Consider the following 23,292-nt stretch of genomic DNA (forward strand, 5'->3'; position numbering starts at 1 on the left):
ACCATCTTGTGTGCCCACAGCCATGCTGAGGGAGGAACGTGGAACAGCCATTTGCAGGGTGCTGGCTGCCGTTGACAGCTCCAGGTGCCCTTACGAGCCCGGGGAGAACAACGGCACCCAGACAGGGCCCTGTGTCCCCCACGCACCGGAGACAGGGCACCCCAGGCATGGCAGCTGCTGCGGCCCCGTGCGTGCAGTCCCCTCACCCGGCCCAGCCAGTTTCCCCCAGCTCCACAGCCCCGTGGGGTGCAGGGGTGAACCCCCCCCCGCAGCCTTACCCACTGCAGCAGCACACCCGGGAGGAGGTCTGCAGGCACCCGCCTCGCACGAAGGAGCGGGAGGGAACCACAAAGAGTAGGATGACAAGACAGTCACAGGCACAGCACCCCAACTGCCCATCGCCTCAGGGAGGCCTTTTGGCACCCACAGCAAAGATGCAGAAAGTCGAGACTAGGGAGCAGAGATGTTTATTTAGCTGTCGTGTTCATCTTCCCTCAAGGCCCCGATCAGCAACCCAAAGCCCGTGCTGACTGGCAGCAGCTCAGTTGGGTAAGATGTGCCACAGCAGAGGCTGCGCCCCAGCCGCCCCGCCACATGGGCCAGGCAGCCATCCTGCCCTGCGCCGCCCACCGGCACCCGCTGCTCCTGCCTCTGCACTGGCCCGTGTGGTACCAACCTCGCACCAAGCGGCCTGTAAGTGCTTTAGATTACATCATTAATTATTATAGTCATTAAGATCCCACTTCAAGATTTATCTTCTTCCTATATTCCCATTAAACAAAGTGGATATTAGTTTCCAGTTATTCATTTTGCAGAAGCAAATCCATCAGTGAACTAATGCAGTAATTTTACACATTAACTCCAGATCTCTCCTGCAAGCCAGATTCTTTTCCAGTTTCCAAGACAAGGGACTGGTCAGTCATACAGGGGAACTGCTGCCCATGCGCTGGCGTGGAAAACAAACCCAGATCAGCAGCACGGCTTATGAGATCAGATCCTGCACCACACAAGAAGATGTCCAAAAACAAGTGACCTGGAGCCTCTTACAGGAACTGACTCTTTGCTCAAAAGCAGGGGCCTTGAAAGGAGTTTTCGCACACAGCAAGCATGAAATCTTAAAGGTGTCTGGTTTGGCAGTGGTGTGGGGTTTGCCTGTAGTGCTGTTTCCAATCATCTGGGAAAAAAATCCTGATTTGTATGGAAATGAACATAGGAGGATGTTTCTAGCTCTCCTGAGCTCTCCAGAGCACTGCAGTAGTCAGGTTCTGGTTAGCAGATCTGTACCAGTACCTGGTATGATTAATGCCGACTACTCCCAAGGACAGGATCAGAACAGAGAAAATATACGTGAACCTTATTTAAAAGCAAGGCAGGGGAAGAATTATATTCAAGAAGATTAATCCACAGACAAAAGTCTAGCAAGTAACTACACAATCCCATTTAAGCACTTAAATTCCCTTCTTGTTTCCTTGAAGTTCACTCTCATCCAAAGCACACAAGCACATTTGAAATAAGCGTGTGCTGAACAGCTTTCTCAAATCGTACTCTAAAGAACTCGCCTGAAAACACCTGGCAGTGGGCAGCTACCAGCTGAAAGGCTCCCTCTGCGTCAGCAAGAATCTGAAGTGGGTGGCAGTCGGTCCTACCTGGATCCCAGAAGACCCCTAGAAGTACCACAGCTGGATGCCACTCGCTGCTGTACGCATGCGAGTCCCAGGCAGATGTGGGCAGGATGGCAGCTGCCTGGCTCAGGCAGAGGGCACAGCAGGCTTCCCCCGGACAGGAGCAGCACAGCCACAGACCAGTGTTACAGCCCTCCAGAACCTGCTCGGGCAGTTGGGTCAACAGTGACCTGTTCTACAATATCTGGACTACCCCGGGCAGGTTAGAGCCAGCTTAGCTACACTCACGAGAACTGCCGCTGGTGAAACAGGCACGTACCCTGCCCATGGAGGATGGGGCACGCGGTCCAGCACAGCAATGCCGGAGAGTAAACCTGCCCCTCCTCCCGCCGCCACTAACCTTCCAGTCTCTCAAAACCAACTAGAGGATGTTACGTCTAACAGTTTGACTCTGGATTATAATTTTATCTGTTCTGTTTGCCTCTGACACACTGCCTCTCCTTCGCAGGCTGCCAAGGGGAGAGAGGCACTGCAGGGTTGAAGGGAGCATCGCGTGCTACCAAGGCTCTTTCTGATGTACCTTCATGGACAGTCTCAAGACCAGTGGCTCAACGGGCTAGAAAAAAAATTGGCACAGTATCAGAAAGTAATTTAATAAGCGTTACCTATTGCATTATGGATTCAGAATTCTTCCCTTTAAATGCATTCACAGCATAGAGCTGGATATTTTGACAATTTCTGAAAACTCTGTCAAAGCCATTGGAAATACAAGCTACACATCGGTGAGCCAGAGAATAATATGTCTTAGAAAAACGCGATCCACACAGCAGGTGGATGTTCCACCCCATCCTCAAATGGTTCATATGTTATTTCCAGCTGAGTATGAAGATCATGATGGGTGGAGTGCAGGCAGGACATCCAAATTTACAAGTTTCTCATCAATTTCTCTAACAATTACTATTTCCTTTTTTAAATAAACTGAAGGCATCTTGTTTTATGCCAATGATGGAAGACAAAAGACTACAACATTCAAGTAGCTCAGATTACAAAAAAACCAAAGCATGGGAAGGGAAAGCGTCGGACAGAAGTGAAGGTGCCAGTGCAGGTTATATGGGAGAGCAGAAACAAAACAAAGATCTTTTCAAAGTCTGTCTCCCTATCCTAAACTCTGAATAAACCTGCCTCCCTTTCTTTCAAGCCATCTGCACCACCTCCTTCCTCCAGTTCTGGAATTCTACTTTGATGAATTTTCAGAATTAAAGCAGATTATGGAGACATAACCCCATTTTAATCCCCCTGACTCCACTTCTGAACTCTAGCCTTCTTTGGTTCCACTATTAAAAAAATACATATTCCAGTAACTCTACATTATTTTTTGTTACATTATTTGCCAGAATCTATAAGCACATGAGTTGCAGAAATTGTGACAGTTCTTAAAAAAGTTAAAAACCACACTCATCCCCCTCTAAGAGCTCAGAGCTTTCAATCAACATTCAGAATAATGAAATCGCTCTCTCCTGTAAAAGCTCTCCAGCAGCATTAGGGAGGGCAGAGCCAATGGCTTCCCACGCCTGTCAAGTCAATGCTTCTCCTGAGCTGACGCTGTACCCGAGAGACACACTGCTCTTCAATAGGAAGCAAATTGCATTCTCCATTAGGATGGATTCCCAGACTAAAGAATGTGTCCAATTTTAATTTGCTACACAGAGATAATTGACTTTATACTGAAATTGCTGTCATTTAATGTTTATCATATTCAGATCTGATGAGCAACCTGAGGAGTAGAAATTACTCTTCCCAGGTTTGATTTATTTATGATATCTTTTCTGCTTACTAGAAATGAAAGAAAGATCTTTGGCCCATTCCCAGGCCACACATTAGGTCATCCTGTGAAGTCTGTTCCATACGTGACGTACCAGGAAATCACAGCCGTACGTCACACTTACTCATTGCTATCTGCAGAGATATATTATTGCTGCAGCTGATACTTTAAACAGAAATACCAAGATGCAGGTTTTTTGTTTCGCACCTCCAAATTCTTCCATCCTTTGTCTCTTCACTGCAGCTCACTGCACTTACCTGCTGCTCTTCAGCTTTCCGTTCTCCACACATTAACACCTAGTCATCAAAAGTCTGTACAGCATCAATCTGTGCTCCAGCACGGTCACCTTCAAGTGTCGTAAAGCTCTTCCTACTGCTGCAAGAAAGATCAGATGTGTTTTGATACTTCAGTTCTCATTGTATCAGCACGGCTTTACTCCTTTCTCGAAAGCCCTCAACACTAAAGACACCCCTTGGCTCGCAGCCACAGCATCTCATACCGCGATCCGGAGGGAGAACATATGCACGCTAAGGATTATGAAAAGCGATGACAGAGAGAATACTTGCTCTAGATTGCAAGTGGCACACAGGAGATGATCTTTCTTTTACATCACAGTGGGTCAAGATGAAACACTAACTTTCTGTTTCCCCTCATTTTAAGTCTGGTGTGCTGCCTGGGATTCATCCGTAATTATATCCTATGAAAATTCCACCATACTATCAAGCAGCCCTAGTTTTCTTTTCTGTTTTGGGGTGTGTATTATTGCTGCGCCTATTAAACAACTCTTCTGCTTTGAGACCAAAAGAACAGGCAGGAGGTAGAAGGCAGGACTGCTGAGAGACGTCGCTTCACATCCTCAACTTACTGCATAGGAATTGTGAATATCAATTATTTACAAAGGTCCAGGGAGTACCAGGTTATACATACTGCAGAAAACATACAGAGTTTGGGGACCGGCAATGTGCTCAGCACAAACGGAGAGGCACTTGGTATTACTTCCTGCCGGGGGGCATATATGTCATCACCACATGGCAGGTCATGAACGTGGGAAACAGGATCATTGTGATCTCCTGCCCCCATTCTGAAATAACAATAATAAACACAATCTATTCCTCACTTCTCCCGGGAACAGCAAGACTCGAACAAGGAACAAGAAGAATATTAAAGCAAAAAATACTGGGGAAGAAAAGTGATTTTTCAAAGTTAACTCCAAAACAGTCTGCAAGCTCCAGCGCGTAGCTTGCAAGTGCATCTTCATTTCAGTAATAATTAGATCCCTAGTCAAAAGCAGCAGCATTCATTTCCAGCCATTCCAGCACAGTGCAAAACAGCACCTGAGGAGCTCAGACCGACCTCCGAACACCCTTTGCAACGAGCAAGCTTTCTCAGTCTTACGAAGCCGGGAGTTTGCTACGGACTCCTCAGGGAATCCCAAACCGGTGGGTGTTGGAAGGGACCTCTGGAGATCACCTAGTCCTACCGCTGCTAGAGCAGGCTGAGGCCCTCTCCCCCTTTGCCGACTAACTGCCAGCACCGCGAGCGCTGCACGCACCGTGCCAGGATTGCTCGGGAGGCTTCCAGCACCCACGCGTGAGTAACAGCCTGTCTGGTACTTCACGCGTGATGAGCCGTAATAAATCTGTCTGGCTGTTTGCTTTCCCTGGTTGAAACATCCTCGTGGCTCCAAGGGGTTGGACCATTCAGAGATTTTGGGTTTGCTAGTCCTACCCCAGCTCCAAATGCCGCATGGGATTATCGTTACCTGCAGAACGTGCTTGTCGCCAGCGGAGGGGACGCTCACAGCCACCGGACCGCAGCGTGCTGTAGGGCCAGCGGAGCTCCCTGGAACCAGTTCCCTCGAGCGCCAGCAGCTGGTTAACCAGGCTGCCGTGAAGCCACCACCCCTGGCTTAGTTATTCAGGTTCTCCTGTGCCGAGTTCAACGCTGCAGCAGCTCATTCACAGCCCAGGCAGCCGTGTCTCCCAGCTTTATGTTTAAAACACCTTCTTAAGATGCTGAGACCCCCTCCACTCAGTCCAGCAGGGAGGAGTGACTGGAAGCCGAACGGTTTCCTGCTTTCAAATGAGCGCTTCAAGTGGCAAAGGTGGGACTGGATGTAAAGGAGTGGAAAATATTTCAGGGAAAAAATTGAGGAAGGCTTTATTGATGTGCTAGCCTGGAAAAGGAAGGAAGGAAAAAAATTCCAAGCTCTAAACCATCTCAGGGATCTGGAAAATGCTTTCCAGCTCAGACCTAATTTACCTTACTGATGGATTTCCCCCGAGGAGGGTGAAGGACAAGGCAGCAAATTTCTGCAGGGAGAGCAGCTTGTTTCTCACAAGGGCACAGACATGGCAGGGGTATCACGTACCCACCACAATTTCTCAGGTTAGATAGCTGGCCTGTATAAATGTGAGATTTCAGGAAAAGGCTTTGCTCACCGCAAAACATTCGGGGTGCTCTGGCTGCAGCCATTTGAATATACAAGTTTCCTTTCCAGGACAAAGACCCGGCAATTTCAGATTTCTTTCTGTTACAACATGAAATGAAAAAACCATAAAAATCCAGGAAAATGAAATTTCCAGAAATTTTAGGCAAATACAAACCTGTTTTTATTAAACTAAAAAGTCTTGCTCCATTTTTTATTTTTATCATTATAGTATGAAGTTTACTGTATAAGATATAATAAAATGAAAAAAATATTTAAGAGAAAAAATGGTCTCTATCAGTATCTTCCAATCTTCTAAAATGTGTTTTTATTGAAGTCAACACATCCTCATTAATTTAATCCATCACAATTTTTTAGATTCTTATTCCCAGTGTTAACCAGAGTACTTAGCTTCTGTAGAAAAAAAATGTGATTACATGCCATAAAGTCACAAAGTATTTTCACCTGGAAAATAAATGGAAGTAACCTTTCCAAACAGAATATATTAACATATGCTGGAGAATCCATTGGTTATTCACAGACCTCTTTCTTTCAGTCTTTAATCACTAAAGCCATCATTTTAGAGTCGGTTTTACAAATGGCAAAAGGACCAATAGCTCTCATGAGAACGTGGGGTTTTTTCCCCAATCTGGGCAAGGTCTCACGAATGTGCTATATTCTGGTAATTATTTTTTAAGCAGAAATGTCGTCCCATTCCCTAAACCGAAAAACATATCTGATTCTTCAGAATTCCATTAAGCTCCTTGCAAATGCAATCATCCTCATCTGAGAAGTACAAATATGCAGATGGCTTCCCCCTATTATATCTTGTTCTCTCAAACAGAAGGAAATGAGAAGAAACCAGAAACCAACAAATATCCCCAGGCAAAATTTGCAAGAGCCTGAAGAAAATGGAGAAACACATCTGTTGCTCTTCTCCTCCTGTGATACGGAGAACAAAACCAACACGATACACCTCAAAAAGGGTCAGGTAAGGAGAAAGGAAAATATTTGAGATTTACTTAAAGGAAGTCAGTTGTCAAACGCTCAGGAGAGCTGTATCATCATGGCTTTTTAAAAGACTGACTCACTCTGCTCTGTCTTCAATCAATGAAGTTCAAGCTCCTGCCTTTAGGAGAAGCTGCTTTCTCTCAGTCCCTTTTCCCCAGATCCCAGAAGCACCCTGCTGCCTTCTTGACAGTACATCCAAAGGCTCTGGCCAAGTGATGCGGGGGTGCGGATCCTCTGCAGGGAGCAGCTGCCCGGGACCGGGCACTGCCACCTTCGGTGCTGGAGATGTAGGTCATGGTGGCCATCATAGACACTATGCACATTTGAACTCCTACCATCTGTCTGATCCCCTTAGACTGTAAGGCCTTTGGGCTTTAGTTAGGGACATTTTCTTACCTAGGTAGGCAAGGTGGCTAGAATGATGGGCCATTAGAGCTCCAGCTTGGCCTTCAGAAAGCCTCCACACTTCAGCTAGTAAATAAAAATAGCAATTTGGGACAATGTCCATGCTGTGTAGCACTAAAAAAATCCCAATTTTCCAGCACGTCCTTGAAAAGCAAGTTAAAAATTTCCTTGCTCTTGACAAGATCTCTTTCTGAAAGTGGTAACGCGAGTTGGAAGCTGGGGCTGTTACCGACCTTACGGCTGTGGAGCAAGCGAACGGGAGGAATTCTTAAGGCACGAAGTAGGTGTGAAACCACTTACTGGACGTCAGCTGTAGGCTCTGACATTTCATCTGATTATTAAAGAAAATATTACAGCAAATAAGATTAATAAGACACAAGGAATTAGAATTTACTTAGTGATTTTTGTTAAGCTAAGAATGATTTTAGATGCAGAGCTGGGTTATATTCACCAGAACTAGAGCCGGAGTTTGGATAGCTGAGAGAGCGCGGCTTCAACAGTTAAAGAAAAAGCACCCAAACCAAGGGAGGCCGAAAGGTCCTGCAGAGCTGCAAGCAAGGTCAGCTCGGCGCTGGGAGGTGCAGTTCACAGGTAACAGCCCAGGGGCATCTCTAATGGCGGAACAAAGCGAACCCGATGAGGAGCGTTGCTGGAACATCCCAGTCCCTGAAGGGCCCTTCCAGTGACTCCACCTTGCTCTGGGAGCTGCCAGTCGGGAACGTGGAAACGGCTGGCTCTCGTACTGTAACACATGGCAAAACCTCCCTGATTTGGGCAAACGGGACAGGGTGTGAGGAGAAGGCAGCATAAAAAGCACTATGAGACACAGTTCTGGCCTCACGGGACGGGACCAAAGCGTCAAGAGATTTACTGAGGTACCTGAAAATGCACATAGGTGTTTATTAGATATTTTTATGTATGTAATTCTGTGATTATTATTAAAACCCTGTGAAATAATGGCCTCACTTGCCTAAATCCTTTTAGAAATTCCATCTCTCAAGTGCTGAACATCGGCCTTCAGTGCCCCAGGAAGCCTAGATAAGGAGAAGGGCAGCAGCCTGCTCCTGTTCTGAGGAAGATTAGGAAAACATCTGTGTGTGACAGCGGAGCATCCAGCTACGGCGATGATCGCCACTGGACTCACAATGTCCTAGAAGCCCCTTACTCTCTTATAATGAGAAGAAAAAAGAAAAAGTGAGCAAATAAGGAGAAGCTAGGTATCTAATTCAGCTACCAGTAAGGACAAATGCCTGCATTCAAGATTAAGCCAATAAATTTATTGAATATTCATGTTTAGTGAAGTACGGGATAAATCTCTCGTGGTTTTATTTAGGGTTTTATGATGTACATGCAAATCAGCTTCAGTACTGCTGCTATTAATCACCCTACCCATAGATCTTGAGGGAGGATATCTGTTGCCGTTTCACAGTGTTACTAACAGCAGCGTGTCCCTGTTCTTGCTGTTTCCCCTCTGCGCTACTGCAGCTCTGTACCGGACCTCGTGGAAAGGGAGGGGAGAGATTCATTTTGCCTTTCCCACAATACCTGAACTGCTCCTTACACATGGGTCTCAGCCGGAGATCTGAACCTCCGCAAACCAAAGTCCCAGCTCGTCGAGCTGGAAGTTACACACAGACAGATGAAAGTGAGTTCCCAAAGCACCAAGATCTCTTTCTGGTCATCTTCCACCCTGGTGCTCACCAGAAACAAATAGCATTGAGAGCAAAATTGTCACTTTGGAAAGTTCACCCATACTATAAAAAGTGAAGTCCATGGTCTTATTTCCCACCCTTGAGTCAGTGCTCACTGTGCAGAACCACCACGGCATCGGTTACTCCTCTCTCACACCTGGGCCATAGAGAGCCAAGAAAAAATTTACTGAGTAGAAATGTAAAAATATAAACCTAAGCTCTAGAGACTGCCGAAAGGATGGTGCTGTGCTCTTTGTGCTCTGCTTGGAGAAAATTACATTTGCCAATGAAGAGATGAGTTTGGGATTTACAAAGTGACTGTACCCCACTCTCTCTCCACTTTTAGCAAGCGCTGTGTGCTGGGACCCCCTTCTACTCCCGGCTGCCTCCACCAACAGGAGCTACGAGTTGATCTGGAAAGAGCACAGCCAGTCGTATCGGTAGTGAGAAATGCAAACGAGATGACAATTTTTAGAGGTAAAGGTCAGGCATCTCTCTATTTAGGAAATTCGGGGCTGCATTCAGGACTCCAGCAGAGTCTTGCCCTGTTCAGGGCACCCCAGGGCCGAGTGAGAAGTCCCTGTGGATGCAGCGTGGCCAAAGGGTGGAAGCCTGGCCGCACTGAAAGCCGAGCAACGGGCTCCAGCAGGAGAGGACAAAAAGAAATAATATCAAGTGCAAGACGACACCCATCTGCAGTATCTCAACGTGCAGACAGACCCACGTCCGCAGCCACACAAACAGTTTTGAAAGACAGCAGGAATGATCAACGAGACAGCTGATGAGTGACATTACAGAAAGCATCACACAATCATGGACAAGATTTACACAGCTACAAACATGAAAAGTAACACGTGAATACTTTTTTTTTTAAACTGCTTTACTTTGTGGAGTTCTGACTTTATTGTATGTCACCAATTCCACATCTGCTCGCCATGACTTGAGATATCACTGCTGGACTGAGCTTTGCACGAGCACGCATAGCCACGTGAATCCTTATTAATACAAGCTTAGAATAATACGCCCAGAGCTTGTTTCAGAGCTGACACTAGTCAAAGCTGGTCCCTCCTTCCCTCATGCCAGAAAGAGTGACAGAGTCCCTCGGACTCGCACTCGGCAGTCGCACCAAGCCTGCCCCAGGATGATGGTACACGCAGCCGGAGTGCTGAACAGAAGGGAAACGCCATTTCTGATTTTAAATGCGTAAGCAAATTCACATCCAATTTCCATGCTTATTAAAACAAAGTAATTTTTCTCTCTGCACATGCAGGGCTTTGTTCCCACAGCGCCGGAGGGCTGCCACGGCAGGTGCTGGCTAAGCTTCGTCAGGCCCGTCGGCACAGCAGGAACCCGCCCGGCCCAGCCCGCAGCGAGCTCCCAGTTCAGCCGCAAAGAGAAGCCGTCCCCGTCTGCCACATCCCGTGGATTCGGGAAAGGGCAGAGGAGGCCCGCGCAGCATCCCCGCGCAGCCCCACGGTACAGAACGGAGTGCGTGAACACGGCGCCTAACGACCGCGATACCTAATGACTGCTGTAGAAACCGCTTCAGTGCAGTGAACACTAGAGCCCGTCGGAACAAAATAGCTCAAATGGCTCCTTCTCACGGGTTTTACTTAAGCCCCCATTAGTTCCTTCTGTGCCTTAGAGTAGGAAAGCTTGGAGTGGGAATTTGGTGGTGGTTTACCACAACCCCACGCTTTAAAAAAAAAAAAAAAAAAAAAAAAAAAAAAGTAGCTGGCCTTAGTGTGATGAGAGACCTATGAAGAAACTGGAGTCTTTGTGATGGGGATTTAATTATTCTGGTATCGACAAAGATGAGAATTAAAGGAGGAATCAACCTGCGGCTTTCCACTGGCAGTAAAAAACAGGTTTATCTTTCACTGTTTATTGAGCTCCTAGATATGATAAATTCAATAACAGTCTGGTGGGTGTTTAGTGCTTTATGATAATCTATCATTGGGCTTAACGTAATCATGGTCTTAGGCTACGAAGGTAACAAATAAGACTTCAGACAGCATCATGTTGCTAAGCTCAAATGCTCCCAGAAAGATGGTGGGAGAGGAGGGGGTAGAAGCAGGAAAAAGTGATATTTAAAGCAAACAGAGTAAATAATGCAATCATGTTGATCCCAGTAATAGCACACAGTTAAAAGTGGTAATGGAAGTTACTGGAGTAAAGCAACAACATATCAACTATAGACAGAAAGCAATTACAAAAGGTATAATAGAAAATTGAAAAGACAAGCTAGCTGATGTAAAAAGCTCACAAAACCTCTGTAAAACATTCAAGGGGAAAAAGTTGCACTTGCTAATACTAATCCACGAAGGCTCAGGGAATGCTAATTACATTGAGCTGCTCTTCATTTGCACAAGGACATGTGGGCCCGTTCCAAGTTTAAATAAATGACTGAATGACAGAGACTATGCTCATTGGTGTTCTTTTAAAAGTAAAAAAAAACAACCAGAAATAATTACAGAGTTCTGGCATCAGTTGATAACGCACCAGAAATAGATTTACTGGATTTCCAGACTTTCAGAGATTTTCTAAAGCCACCACTCTATCGGCAAGGAAAACATGACTTCCCACGTCAACTTGAACCCCCGCTGGGTGCGACTGGGGCCAGCACTGCTGTTCAGCTCAGGAAATCCGCTGCCTTTCAGGCCTTCTCTATGCCACCCATTTTATTGCAGCTACCTGTGCAAGAACCCCAATTTAAATTACCTTCAGACTGGAAAAAATAGAAATACAGGTACCATACAAAGTACGGAATACTGAACAGGGGGAAAATTAGACATCAGTCATCTCAGGGTTCAACTCCACATCCAGCCCCAGCTTTTCTGGACAAGTCAGTTACTTGGGTGTCTGGTGGGATTTTCAAAGCCACCTTACCTTCAAAATCCTCGGTGTTCAGTCCTTGTTTCCTCGGCACAGGGCTGAGCAGGGTGCTCGTTGCTTATTAAGACTGCTAATTCTACAGTTGCACTTTCAACATCTAAAGAGCAAAACTCATGCACAGAAGAACAGCAGCAGGAATCAAGTTGCGGTCTCAGATGGGCAATGCTGAAGGCCCGCAGCGTTGCCGCCTTATTTGCACAGTACGGACGTATCTGCTGATGGAAAGCAAAATACCCAAGGGTCACACCATCGTACTGAACGGCCGTAGCAGAGGATGGCACGTCTGCTGTCGGCCCTGACTCAATTAACGTTCTTTCCTTTCTTTCTTCGGTGAGTTCGAGAAGCTGGCAAGGATCGTAGCTTTTCTGCTGTAAAAAGTAACCTGGAGGGGGGAGCCTCGGTCAGCGTATCAGTGCATCAGCAGTAACTCCCCCTTCAGAGATTTCCTCCTGGAGCCCTGCCCTCCGTAGGAAGGGAAGCACCGAGCTGCCACGTCGGGCACAGACCCGATCTCACACTACACTATCATTTTCCCCTACGTGTTCTTAATGGAGAAAAACAAATAAACACTTAGCCCCAAGAATCTGATTCATACAACTATGTATCTTAAATTAAATAGTACAACTCAGCAAATACTGAAATTTCAATTTTAAAAATAAGTGCAAAGACTATTAAATAGGAGGGAACTCTTGCTGAGAAAGTTTTTTTCTGTTTTAAAGCATTCGTTTTCTTGCTTTTAAGTACATTTGGTTTCTAAACTGCTGTATCTTTATTTAACAACATTGTTGCTTAAGCATCAAACCCCATTTGTTCTTGGAATGTGACAGCCATCTAAAAGATGATGCTTTAGAAACTAAGCTGAACCATCTATGAAGAAATTGCAATATTCAATATTAATGACCCATTTCATTCTTAAACAGAATTCTGTGCATCACTGATGAGCCAACCAAATTCGTAATATTCATTGTTGCTTTTGATAGAAAAATCAAGTAACACGCAGTGCCATCTTTATCCAGAGGGCCTTACTCTCATTTCCAACAGAATTCACCCGTTTGCCGGTATTTAGCTCACCAAGCGAATGAATCAATCATTCTTTCACTATTGTGCCTGCAAAAAAGAAGAGTAAATATCGAGCCTTGAAAATTTTCTAGTAGGAGTCAACATCTACATGTTAGTCCAATTCTGCATTTATTCTCTGTGTTAACACAAATTAAAGATGCCATAAGCAGCTTTCACTGACCGTTTCAATACAAAAGCTCAAGAGGCCGGTCCAACTGCTACGGCAGTCTTGGTTTTAAGAGCACAAACCCTAGATACGCAGAGCGAACAATCCCTAAAGCTTCCGCTCAGAGTACAGAAGGCAATCCCGCACCGACTCGCCATTTCTGCGCTGAAGCGCGCGTGTGAAGGAGACCCTGTCGAGCTACGTGCTCCGTGACACCACGGAGGCAGAGCTGCCGCCACCCCGGTCGGCGGTGAAGGCTGGAGGAGGCAGCGGTGCCAGGCACCACCGGGAGCTGGGCCGCGCAGCCAGAGGATCACCCGTGAAGAGCACTGCGTCCACACAAACCTTTCTCCAGTGCCCGTCGGGCTGCCCACGGCTCAGCCTGTCCTCGCTTTACACGCGTGGCTCCGGGGACTGGAGAGACCACATCGCTGATTGCTCTGCTTGGGTCCGTGCCTCTCATCATTGGTTTCCAAACAGAACTGGAGATATTGATTTCTTGACATTTAATACGTCAGCTCTGCTTTAGAGAACGATCTCATGCATTCGTTTTCCCTGTGTTCTTAAAGAGCGCCATGCCTTCTCTGCCAAGAGAAACTGCAAGCTATAGTTTTTGTTAGGAATAAATTCTTCAAAAGCAGAATAAATCTCAAACACAGGGCTGGAACCAGGTGGGCCACCGGTGTGCTGCAGAAGGCAAAGGAGAGCAAATTTTGAGAAGAGACACTGGGGAAATCCTAGGTTTGGAAGCAAAGATTAAATTAGCAATCGCTAACACTTTTTTTTCTTTTTATTAAGAGCATTTCCAATGTTTAAGGTCAATCATCAGCAAGTCCCACAGCTCAGAGGTCAGAATATCTGGTAGTCCCCTGAAGGCACGTGGACACGTGCATTTCCTCCTCGTACATTCCCCCAAAGTAGCAATATCGTTCTTAACATTCACCAGCTTAAGAGAGAGGGGTATTGAAAATGTACAATTTATTTTAAGTCTTACACCACTTTGTTTTCCCCCAGATGTTTCATCACGGCAATATAAAATTCAAGGTCATTAAATAGAGAGCACGATATTTTATTAGAGCTTCATCTCAAACTCTATACATACATGCTTTTTTGACATTCTTAATTTTTAATAAGATCTTGATAGAATTTCCCTCGGAGAGATTAGAATGATCACTGAATGAAGTTTTAATTATTTAGGCCCAAACTAATGCAAAATACCAACAAAAATAGCATAAAACTTTTAGCATTCAAATTTCTAAGAATGGTAGGGTTTGTAAGCTTAAATATTTAAATGTAAAGGGACTTTATTTCAGGCACTATAAAAGAGAAACATTGCCACTTGCTGGCAGTACCAATGTCTTTGCAATACTTGTAAGCATTTAAGTGCATCTTTCAAAAGCTCTATTAACCTTTATACTATTTGTCAATAAAAAGCCCCATTAACATTTAAACTGTGTATGTCCAACCGTCTACTTCAACCAAGAATCAAAACAGAGCCTGTAAGAAACAGGTATTTATTACAGACTACATTGTTGGGACTGTACACCTTGCAGATTTCAAAAAGCTCACGTCTTAAAGTAAAAGAAAAAGAAATTGATCATCAGTTGGCAAGAAGGCTGCACATGGCCTGAGCAGATGCGACAGCCACACGGGCCGCAGGCATCCCCGACAGCACCAAACAGCTTTGGAAAGAGCTGTACAACCTGCTGGAGCCATGTCAGGAACCCTGGAGGTCTGAAAAGATCACACTGAGTGTGAAACTGGAATTTAAACACGGCTTTTGCAGTAGGACCAACAGCACTTACCTGACACTAACCATTTGTCTTCATCGGGCAAAAACTTGATCTTAATCAAAGATAACATAATCACTGGATAAGAACTGAAATCACAGCTGTGCAGATGACAGACTCTTCAATCAAGCTGCTGAACTGGAAGTGCCAAAGACATCATTCACCGCCTTATGTATATTCCCCAAAACTTTGTTTCAAGCACCACTGATTTAGTAAAATCCCAAAGTGCTGTTTCTAAAGTGGGTATTTCAAAAGGTAAGGAAAAATGATCCCAAAATCTACAGACTGAAAGTGAAGTCACATGGTCTATCACCACTGCTTTTACACATCAGTAATGAAGACCGCATGACCTGCTCCACTGAAGAGAAAAAACATTAATGAATTGTCTTCGAGTACGGGAGATGCATTCACAGTGACAGCAGAGGCATTCATTTCATTACTTTACAACAAGGAAATCCGTAGACTCCGTAGAAAATTTACAACCAAAACGGACCTAGTGTGACAAACGGCACTCACGCAGCAACAACAAAAATGGAAAGTCCGCAAATTCAACAAAAAGGCATTTTAGTGGCTTTGCCTCCTCAGGCTCCAGTTTGGCGGAGCACCACTTCATGCAGTCACTCCTTTCACCTCACGTCCGTCTCGTCTTCTGTTTTTTCGTTTGCCTCTTTGCATCCTCTGAGGCGCCTGTGTCAGAACCTGTCTGTCCAAGAGCACGTACTCCCTGCAATCGAGTTGTCAGCTGCAGCAATAAGGGAATAAGCTGGGCAAAAAAAGGGGAAGCCACGTGTGATTACAATGGTACGTGAGGTCTGAATGATAATGTTCTTTAGACCCATGCACCCCCAAGCAGACAGAATCTGTTATGTAAATGGCACATCTGCAGAGATATCAGAAAGTGGCAGCAAATCTTTGGAAGGAATCAAACCACTCCACTGGGAATTTCTGATAATCAAAACCTAAAATGACTGTCAGTAACTTTTTTCCCTGAAGTCATCCAGCCACAAACAGCAGTTTGAGTCCAGAAGATAACCGCTGTTTTCAGTGGAGACACTTCCAGTGACGCCAAACTGCACAGACAAGTTTCTCGTACCAGCAGAACAGAAGTCCAGTCATATCAGAGAAAACTAGAACAGCATGGCTTGTTAACAATGACAAGGGTTACACAGTAGGTAGTTACATTCCTCTTGAGACCTTTTCGCCAGGGAGGGTGTAAAGCTAAAGAGACCAGACTCAATGACTTGCAAGATTATTTCCAGTCTGATTGTTCCTGAAGCCAGTAAAATAATTATTTTCATTCCTATTATCACTGAGTCTGGTTATGTGAATTTGAATGACGCTGTATGGGTTTTTTTCCCAGAGCCATCAAATGAGAAGACAAAATTCAGAAACAACACAGGAACTCACCTTCACACTGAGCTTTTTTAAATGAAGGTAATTGTCCAAAAAAGTGGCTACATTGTGGCTTTTCTTAAAAGATGTCATATAAGGTGACTGCTGACTGCATCTCTGTCTGGTCTGGATAACCACCTCAACAAACCCTCACCTAACACAGGACAAAGTATTCATTGATAGGACAAAAATATTTGGGTAAGACAAAAAACTCCATGACCCACCTTATCATGGTTGTAACCAGCCAACAACAGAAGCAGCGTCAGCGGTAACGCGATGTAAGACCCTTGGGCAATATCTTGTTCAGGCAGTTTTCTCTGAAAACAGTGAGGACCATGGATTTATTTTTAAAACAGTCATTTTGGCTGTGAAATCCCTCAGCTTTAAACAACGTCAGCAATAGGACCATGTGGCACATCCAGCCCTTCCCCAGCTTCCCTCCAAGTACTGCTCTAAGCTGTTCTTTACCTTCTCCTCCAAGCAATCCCCTCGATCAGCTTTGTTCACCTATTACCTCCTCCTGGGGCTGTTGTTTTGCAAAGCTAACTCCCTGCTGGTCAGTCTCCACTTCCCTGGTGCGCTTAACTCGCCTCTCACATGCTGCCCAAACCTCAAACCTCTGCGATCCCAACGGTGACACTACAGCAACCATCCTAGCACTACAGCTTTCGGGCACACCTGCACCCTCCATTTATAATGGCCACATCACATTTCCCTCGTTTCCCTGGCATCTGAGCATGCAGTGATGCAGAAAAGAACTAAGTCATTTAAGTATTACAGAATGAACACCACTAAATTGACAGCACTGTTCAGCGGTGCAGAGAGACACTTCTCTGTCTCAAGGGAGCAGCTTTCCCCGATGATACTCTCGAGACCTCCTCTGCTTTACCCTCTACCTCAGCTCCAACAACTAAAGCTCTCTTTGTGGCCTGGTGATACTGCTTTCATCTAAACAGAAGTCTTTATAAGAATTCTGACAACAATCCTATCTTTCTCCTTCAGCCCCGTGTTACCGCAACCCTTTCGTTCGCGTCACGGCTACAGCTCCTTCCCGAGCTCCCTCCCTGCCTCCCATAACATACCAGGCTACTGCAGCCCTGCCTGAAGCCGTAAACACGGCCACATCCAAACTCATTGTCACTGCAATGCCTCTCACAAACCTCTTCGCATTGACATTAACAGAAAGTTTGGCCAAGACCACAAAGCAGATGCAGGCTATACCACCAGACATTGCTCTCAAGGTGAGCACTTCAACATTTAAGTAGTCATTCTGTACTTACAGTGGGACTAAAGACCAGCGTAATGTGTTTATGATATCCAATAGCGGTGAAGGAAACTTGAGGCAGGGTGTAGTCATACTGTGTTTTGGACAACGTAGAATCCAGGAGGACCACGTAATTCTGCGGGTAAAACATACACTCAGTCTACAGCACCAGTAGCAGTCTGAGATGAAATTAGATTTAAAGGCAAAAGGCAGTTTAACAGGCTTCAAATCTTGTGAGGCGCTGGTCACTCCAGCGTGAGTACAGTATTGCAAGCACACCAGAAAGAACACTTCAGTGTCCCGAGGCGAAAAAATTAAAGTGAGCTGAACTAATCATTCAGCGATATTCTTACCTCTCCATCTCGGAGCAGTGGTGGGAAATGGAAAAATAAGGAGAGGCCTAAGTTGACTGTATGAATTGGGTTGTCAAGGTTTTCACTTTTGTAGAGCTTCACCTGTGAGGGAAAGAAGAAAGCACAAACCAGGTATTTCTGAGCTTGCACCACAACAGATATTTCAAACATCCCACATCATGAGGAATAAAAGCACTTCAAAATTCATCATGAGTTTTATAAACAGAAAGCTGTCAAGTAAGAACACCTGGAATTGTTCTAATCTGGGATGTGAGAAGTCACAGAAACAGTCTTTTTACAGAACCTGAAATAATTTCGGAACAACTGATGTCTGCCATTTTCACGTATGTACTGTGTTCAAAGCAGTCTGTGCTGTACATCCACCAGAACTGAGTATTCTGTTGAATAACCCCAGCAGTTTCACAGGAATTTGCAGCTGAGGTTCTTTCTGTTTCCAATAGGCTCATTTTGCTTGATTTCAATTTCTCTACACTTACTCAACAAGCTAGACATCCTCAAGCTACCAAACAGGCCTGAAGTCCCCAGCAGACAGTTTGCTCAGAAACCAGCATAATTAAAAAAGAGGGTTGTATCATAGTTGAATAAGGCTGGTAGGAGCAGCAGGCCCTCCTCACGTGAGGCTGCCCATACACCCAAACGTCTCCTCCAGAGGACCAGGAAGCGAAGCGGTGGGTTTTGAGGAGCACTCTGCAGCAGCCTCTACACCACTGCTTGGCATTTGCCAAGACTCGGCTCTCCTTGCAGACATGGCCCAACGAAATTCTCATTGATTCCACCCAGTGCTACCGTGGTTGCAGCTCCAACCACAGTCCACTAGAGTGTTTCCAGTTGTTCCATCAAGCCTACGCAACCAGAAGGGACCAGACTGAGGTCACAAAACCTTGTGTCGTATTGAATCTTAGCGCATCTTTCAAAGAGAAAAATTTCTGCCTTGAAAACAAGGGTGATGATGTGCACCCATCAACAGCACACGTGCATTGCATGCAACGCAAGACCCAACCTAATATGAAACAGGAACCGGCTTGGGTAACTTCCATAGAATTACATCAATTCCTATTTGCTTAGGCTAAACTGCAAGGGTCTAAATTCCCCCAGAAAGATGGGAGTTTGCTCTTCAGTAAGGGGATACATCTTCCCTTCACACCTGCTCTGAGTGTGGGATCCTTTGGATATGTCCTAAAAACCCCAGCATCTCAGCAACGAGATCTTGGCAGGTGAGATGCATAACAGACTAGTCTGAAAGGAATCCAGGCATTGCCTTTATATTTGCAGGTAACACTTAAGCCTGAGAAATGGTACTATAACTCCTAGCACACTAACACCTCTTGCAGATACTTCCAGCATTTGCACCCTAAGCCAAAAGGATCGCACGTCTTGAGAAAGTTCTTCCAGAGTGCAGTCTTTTGAATTTTGAAACTTTCAGCTTTACTATTTGTCTCATACTCTCTAAGTACACTTTTAAACTCATGTGTCCTATGCTATCCTTGCATTCATATGGTATCTTCTCACTAGCAGACATGCATGTCAAAAATTCCAGGTATTTCAGGAATCAATGCAGCTCTCTGATACAGAGGACTCATTTCACCCCTGGTGTCTTGCTTTCCCTACGGACAGGGCACCCCTTGTCAGGGAAGCAGACCTAGAAATGTACAGGCCAACCTGAGAAAGTATTTCTTAAAACATACTCCATGAAAAATGGAAACATTGAAGGAAAGCAGTGAGGAACACTGGAATCTTACTTCTATCTGGAATTCAAATTCACCTTCATTAAAGTATTAGTCACAATTTGAATTAAATGTGTGCTCTGGCTGCTGAGCAATTTCCAGCCACCCCGCCAAAAAACACTGGGAAACCAATGGCGAATACACTTGACAAAGATGAAAGGCTTGAACTTACACATAATGTGGAGAGATATTCGGAAGATGTAATTACATTTCCACTTAAATCAAATTGATTAATTTGCCGGAACGCTATAATATTAACATCATCAATGTCACTGTTCCCAACCTGCAACATAAATCACAGTCATGTTTTTTCCAACAGAGGAACAGTTACCAGAGAACAGTTAGCACAGCACAAATACTGCTCAGACTTCTAAACAAGAAATTATTTTTGTTCTATACTAACCACACAGAAACATGAAGGCTTTCCAATTGCAAGTATTTTTCCTCCAGAGTTCACAGCTCACAATTACAGACTTGTGCATTATCAGCACAAGGCCGATGGCATTAAATTAAACTAGAAATGGAAGAAGTATCAAAAGCATGCATTATTTTGGAAGAGGCTGAGTTACATACACACGACTGCCTGATGTCTGAACATTTGTGCTAGGATGTTTATACAGTTGATTAACAAAGAATATGCTCATATCATAAAATAACCTACTTCAAAAATACATAACTATATTCCTCAAAATTGTTTAAAATACAAAACACTTGTGTTTCTAAATCTGAACCCCGCTCGGAGTAAGGAAAGACATTTACTGAAGCCGACAGAAACAGACAGGTTGGGGTCAGGCCAGGTGCCGTATCAGCAGCCAGGCACCACCGAGGCTGCCCGGTTTTCCTGCGGGTGCCTTTCACACGCCTCTCTCTCCTGGAGAAGTGGCAGGCTAGCCAGGACACTGCCCATACAAGCTACTGCATACACCTGTCACTCGCAGTACAAAACCTTCACATCATTTTCTGGAATCGGGTTTCGGCTCTCTTCCCCTTCCCAACCAGCAAGCACTCTCAGCAAGATGACACTCAGGACTTGAAAGAATTCTGCCCTTCTGTTTCACTGTGAAGAAGGCACCCTGGCCAGGCATGTGTCTGACCTCAAATAATGGCCATCTCCCCCTGAAAAGTTCTGGACAACTAACAAAGGCTAATTAACCTTTGCTGGATGTCAAGAGATAAATGCGAGGCAGCTAATCTGAATCTGTAAGGACAGAGGAATTTTTAACAAGATTTCATCAGTTTTTAATTCATTACTACATTACATACTACATTTTATAAAGATTTGCTAGTCTGAACGACAATTTCATCTACATCAAGACTGTAGGATTTGGACCAAACAAAGCATAACAAAAATCTATCTTTCGTTCAGTAACTAAATACAAAGATAGGATAATATGACAATTTATGACATCCTCAAGTCGCTGGGGCTTTATTCCACATCATAAAGAAATGCTGAAAGATATTCTAGACAGTTATCTTATTACTTGACGTACAGTTTTTGTGACTGTGAAAGAATCCTTTTCTCTTGTTTACTGCTTGGGCTTTACCTTATTTCAACGTTAAGCTACAGTGCTGACACACGATATGGGGCCTGTCTTTAGGGAGCTAACTTGCTGAAAGCCGCTTGTCTAAACAGAACACATTCAACTGCATTGCTGCTGGTAGAACAGACATAATGCCTGACAGATGCATTTCATAGTTAAGTGATACTACAAAAAAAGAAAAAATTACCTCAATTGCCCGATGCTGTGGTAAAGCTCTTTCAATGTGATCATTGCCTTCAGCTTTGAGTTGGACATGATAAACACAACCAGGCTAAAAGCAACATTCAGATGATAAATCCCAACTCTGAATCATACATACGTTAATTTTAGAAGACAGTAAGAGATTCCATTTAAGATAAATCACCCAAACAGATCTAACTCTATCCAGTTAAAGTTTCCCTTATCCCAAACAGAAAATTTAACTCACTAACACCATTAGGGTGTTTACTACCAGCAAATACAAAAGGCCTATCACAGAACTTTCACTAGTTTATTACATTACACTATTAAAAGAAATCATCTGCTGTGAAGTGTTTTAGCTAGAAAGAAAATACATTAAACAGGACTAAAACCTGATCAAATACTGCTTTCTACTTCAGCGTAATTGCTTACTCCATACATAGAGGTCCCATAAATTCTGTTTTCTGCAGAACAGCTCACTTTAAATACATGCTGTACAACCGACATCATACATACACCTGATGTCCTGCCAAAAATACCCTGTCACAGCATTTTCACCAGAGAAACAAAACGCTTCCCCAAATTCCTTCGCCTCAGAAAATTCCCTGGTGTAGCACCTGAACACTGCTGACCGCCCATTAGCCACACTCAGCACATCGACCGGGGGCCGTGTCCCCTCGTAGGAACTGTTCGGTGTTTGTGGGAGGCCAGCAGCGTGCTGGCAGCAAGTCCCACGGACTTACACTCTAAGCTTTCCCCCCTTCCCTAGAATGAATGTTCAGCACATGACACTGTTTCTGAACACAGAGGGACTCAAGGGAACCTGAGCAAGCAAATGTGATGGGAAACCAGCAATTGGTACCTAATTAATAAAACACATTTTACTGCTCCATTATCACACTAAATAAATGACAGAGAGGGTTCTAATCCTTACCAGAAGGCCACGGAGCCTGAATTTGCCCTCTTCATCAGTTATGGTGTCTTCTCCATAGATGCTACAATCCTTCTGCCCCACAGCTTCAACTGAGAGTCCCTGCTCAGGCTCTCCGTTTAAAGAAGAAACTGTGCCGTAACAGCTAGAGGTGTAAAGAGAACCAATTGCTACAGATGTGCAGATACTGGTTCAATGCACATTTAAAAGACATTTTATTGTTATAACCGATGGAAAAAGTAGTTAATATATTTAGCATAGCATGGAGTAGAAAAGGGGAATTTATAATGTATATGTAAAACTGTTCAAAGCATGATATTCAGCTGCAGTTCAGAGCACAACTTTAGGAATCCAAGTTTCCCCAAGCTCCATGAACAGCAAGCAGCACGTACCCCTGAGGGCAAGGAAAGGAAGGATCCTGAAGTCAGATGCCTGAATTGGCCTGCCATCCCTCTCCCATCCCACTAGAGATGGCACAGGCCACTCCAGTGCCACTGACACAGCGCTTTCATAGCAACATTTCTCCTTACACTCCTGCCAGCTGGGCTCAGCTATATAGATATCCACACACATAAGAAAAGGCTAAAAAAAGTACTTATACACAGCATCAGAAAGTTAAATCGTGCCTTCAAAAATACCCTCAAACCTTCAGAACAGAGGTGTATCAGGAGGAAGCACACATTTTGCATAACACATGCTGATACAGTACATAGCATTTTGCATGGCATTTCAGCTCTACTGACCTGTAAGCTGTTCTGTAACCAGTTATCCGAATTTTAAGATTCTGTCCTTCCTGCACTTCAATCATTTGTGATGATGGTTCAAAGCGAAACTCTTTCATCATGGGTTTAAAATAATACTGCCCTGGGCTCTGCAAAGAAGCAAAAAACAAGCTGTTTGCTGACCGTGACACAAAAATTCACCTACTCCAAACAATTATGTTTCTGTAAGAGCTCCCTAAAGAGCTAAAGTTCTCTGTCCCAACTGTAGGTTAAAC

At 44.6% G+C, this 23,292-nt stretch overlaps 1 protein-coding gene and 1 long non-coding RNA gene across 2 annotated transcripts in view; both read right to left on the minus strand.

The window, feature by feature from the left end:
- Positions 1-7,252: 7,252 nt before the first annotated feature.
- On the minus strand, positions 7,253-7,870 carry LOC142604027 (uncharacterized). Its single transcript, XR_012837930.1, has 3 exons — positions 7,740-7,870; positions 7,522-7,619; positions 7,253-7,354 (listed from the first exon to the last, which is right to left on the minus strand). It is a non-coding gene; the product is annotated as an uncharacterized LOC142604027 (long non-coding RNA).
- A 6,277-nt stretch (positions 7,871-14,147) lies between these two features.
- The window catches only part of LOC104642175 (BOS complex subunit NOMO1), a 28,419-nt gene continuing 19,274 nt past the window's right edge, over positions 14,148-23,292 (minus strand). Inside the window, exons 24-31 of the mRNA XM_075767885.1 lie at positions 23,039-23,166; positions 22,299-22,440; positions 21,372-21,455; positions 19,816-19,926; positions 17,899-18,000; positions 17,562-17,681; positions 16,506-16,598; positions 14,148-15,652 (exon numbers count right to left, since the gene is read on the minus strand). Of these exons, the coding sequence (XP_075624000.1) occupies positions 15,521-15,652; positions 16,506-16,598; positions 17,562-17,681; positions 17,899-18,000; positions 19,816-19,926; positions 21,372-21,455; positions 22,299-22,440; positions 23,039-23,166 (912 nt within the window). The 3' untranslated portion in view covers positions 14,148-15,520. The remainder of the gene's footprint in view (positions 15,653-16,505; positions 16,599-17,561; positions 17,682-17,898; positions 18,001-19,815; positions 19,927-21,371; positions 21,456-22,298; positions 22,441-23,038; positions 23,167-23,292) is intronic.

This window comes from Balearica regulorum, chromosome 15 (assembly GCF_011004875.1).
Source record: "Balearica regulorum gibbericeps isolate bBalReg1 chromosome 15, bBalReg1.pri, whole genome shotgun sequence".
Classification (NCBI taxonomy): Eukaryota; Metazoa; Chordata; class Aves; order Gruiformes; family Gruidae; genus Balearica; species Balearica regulorum.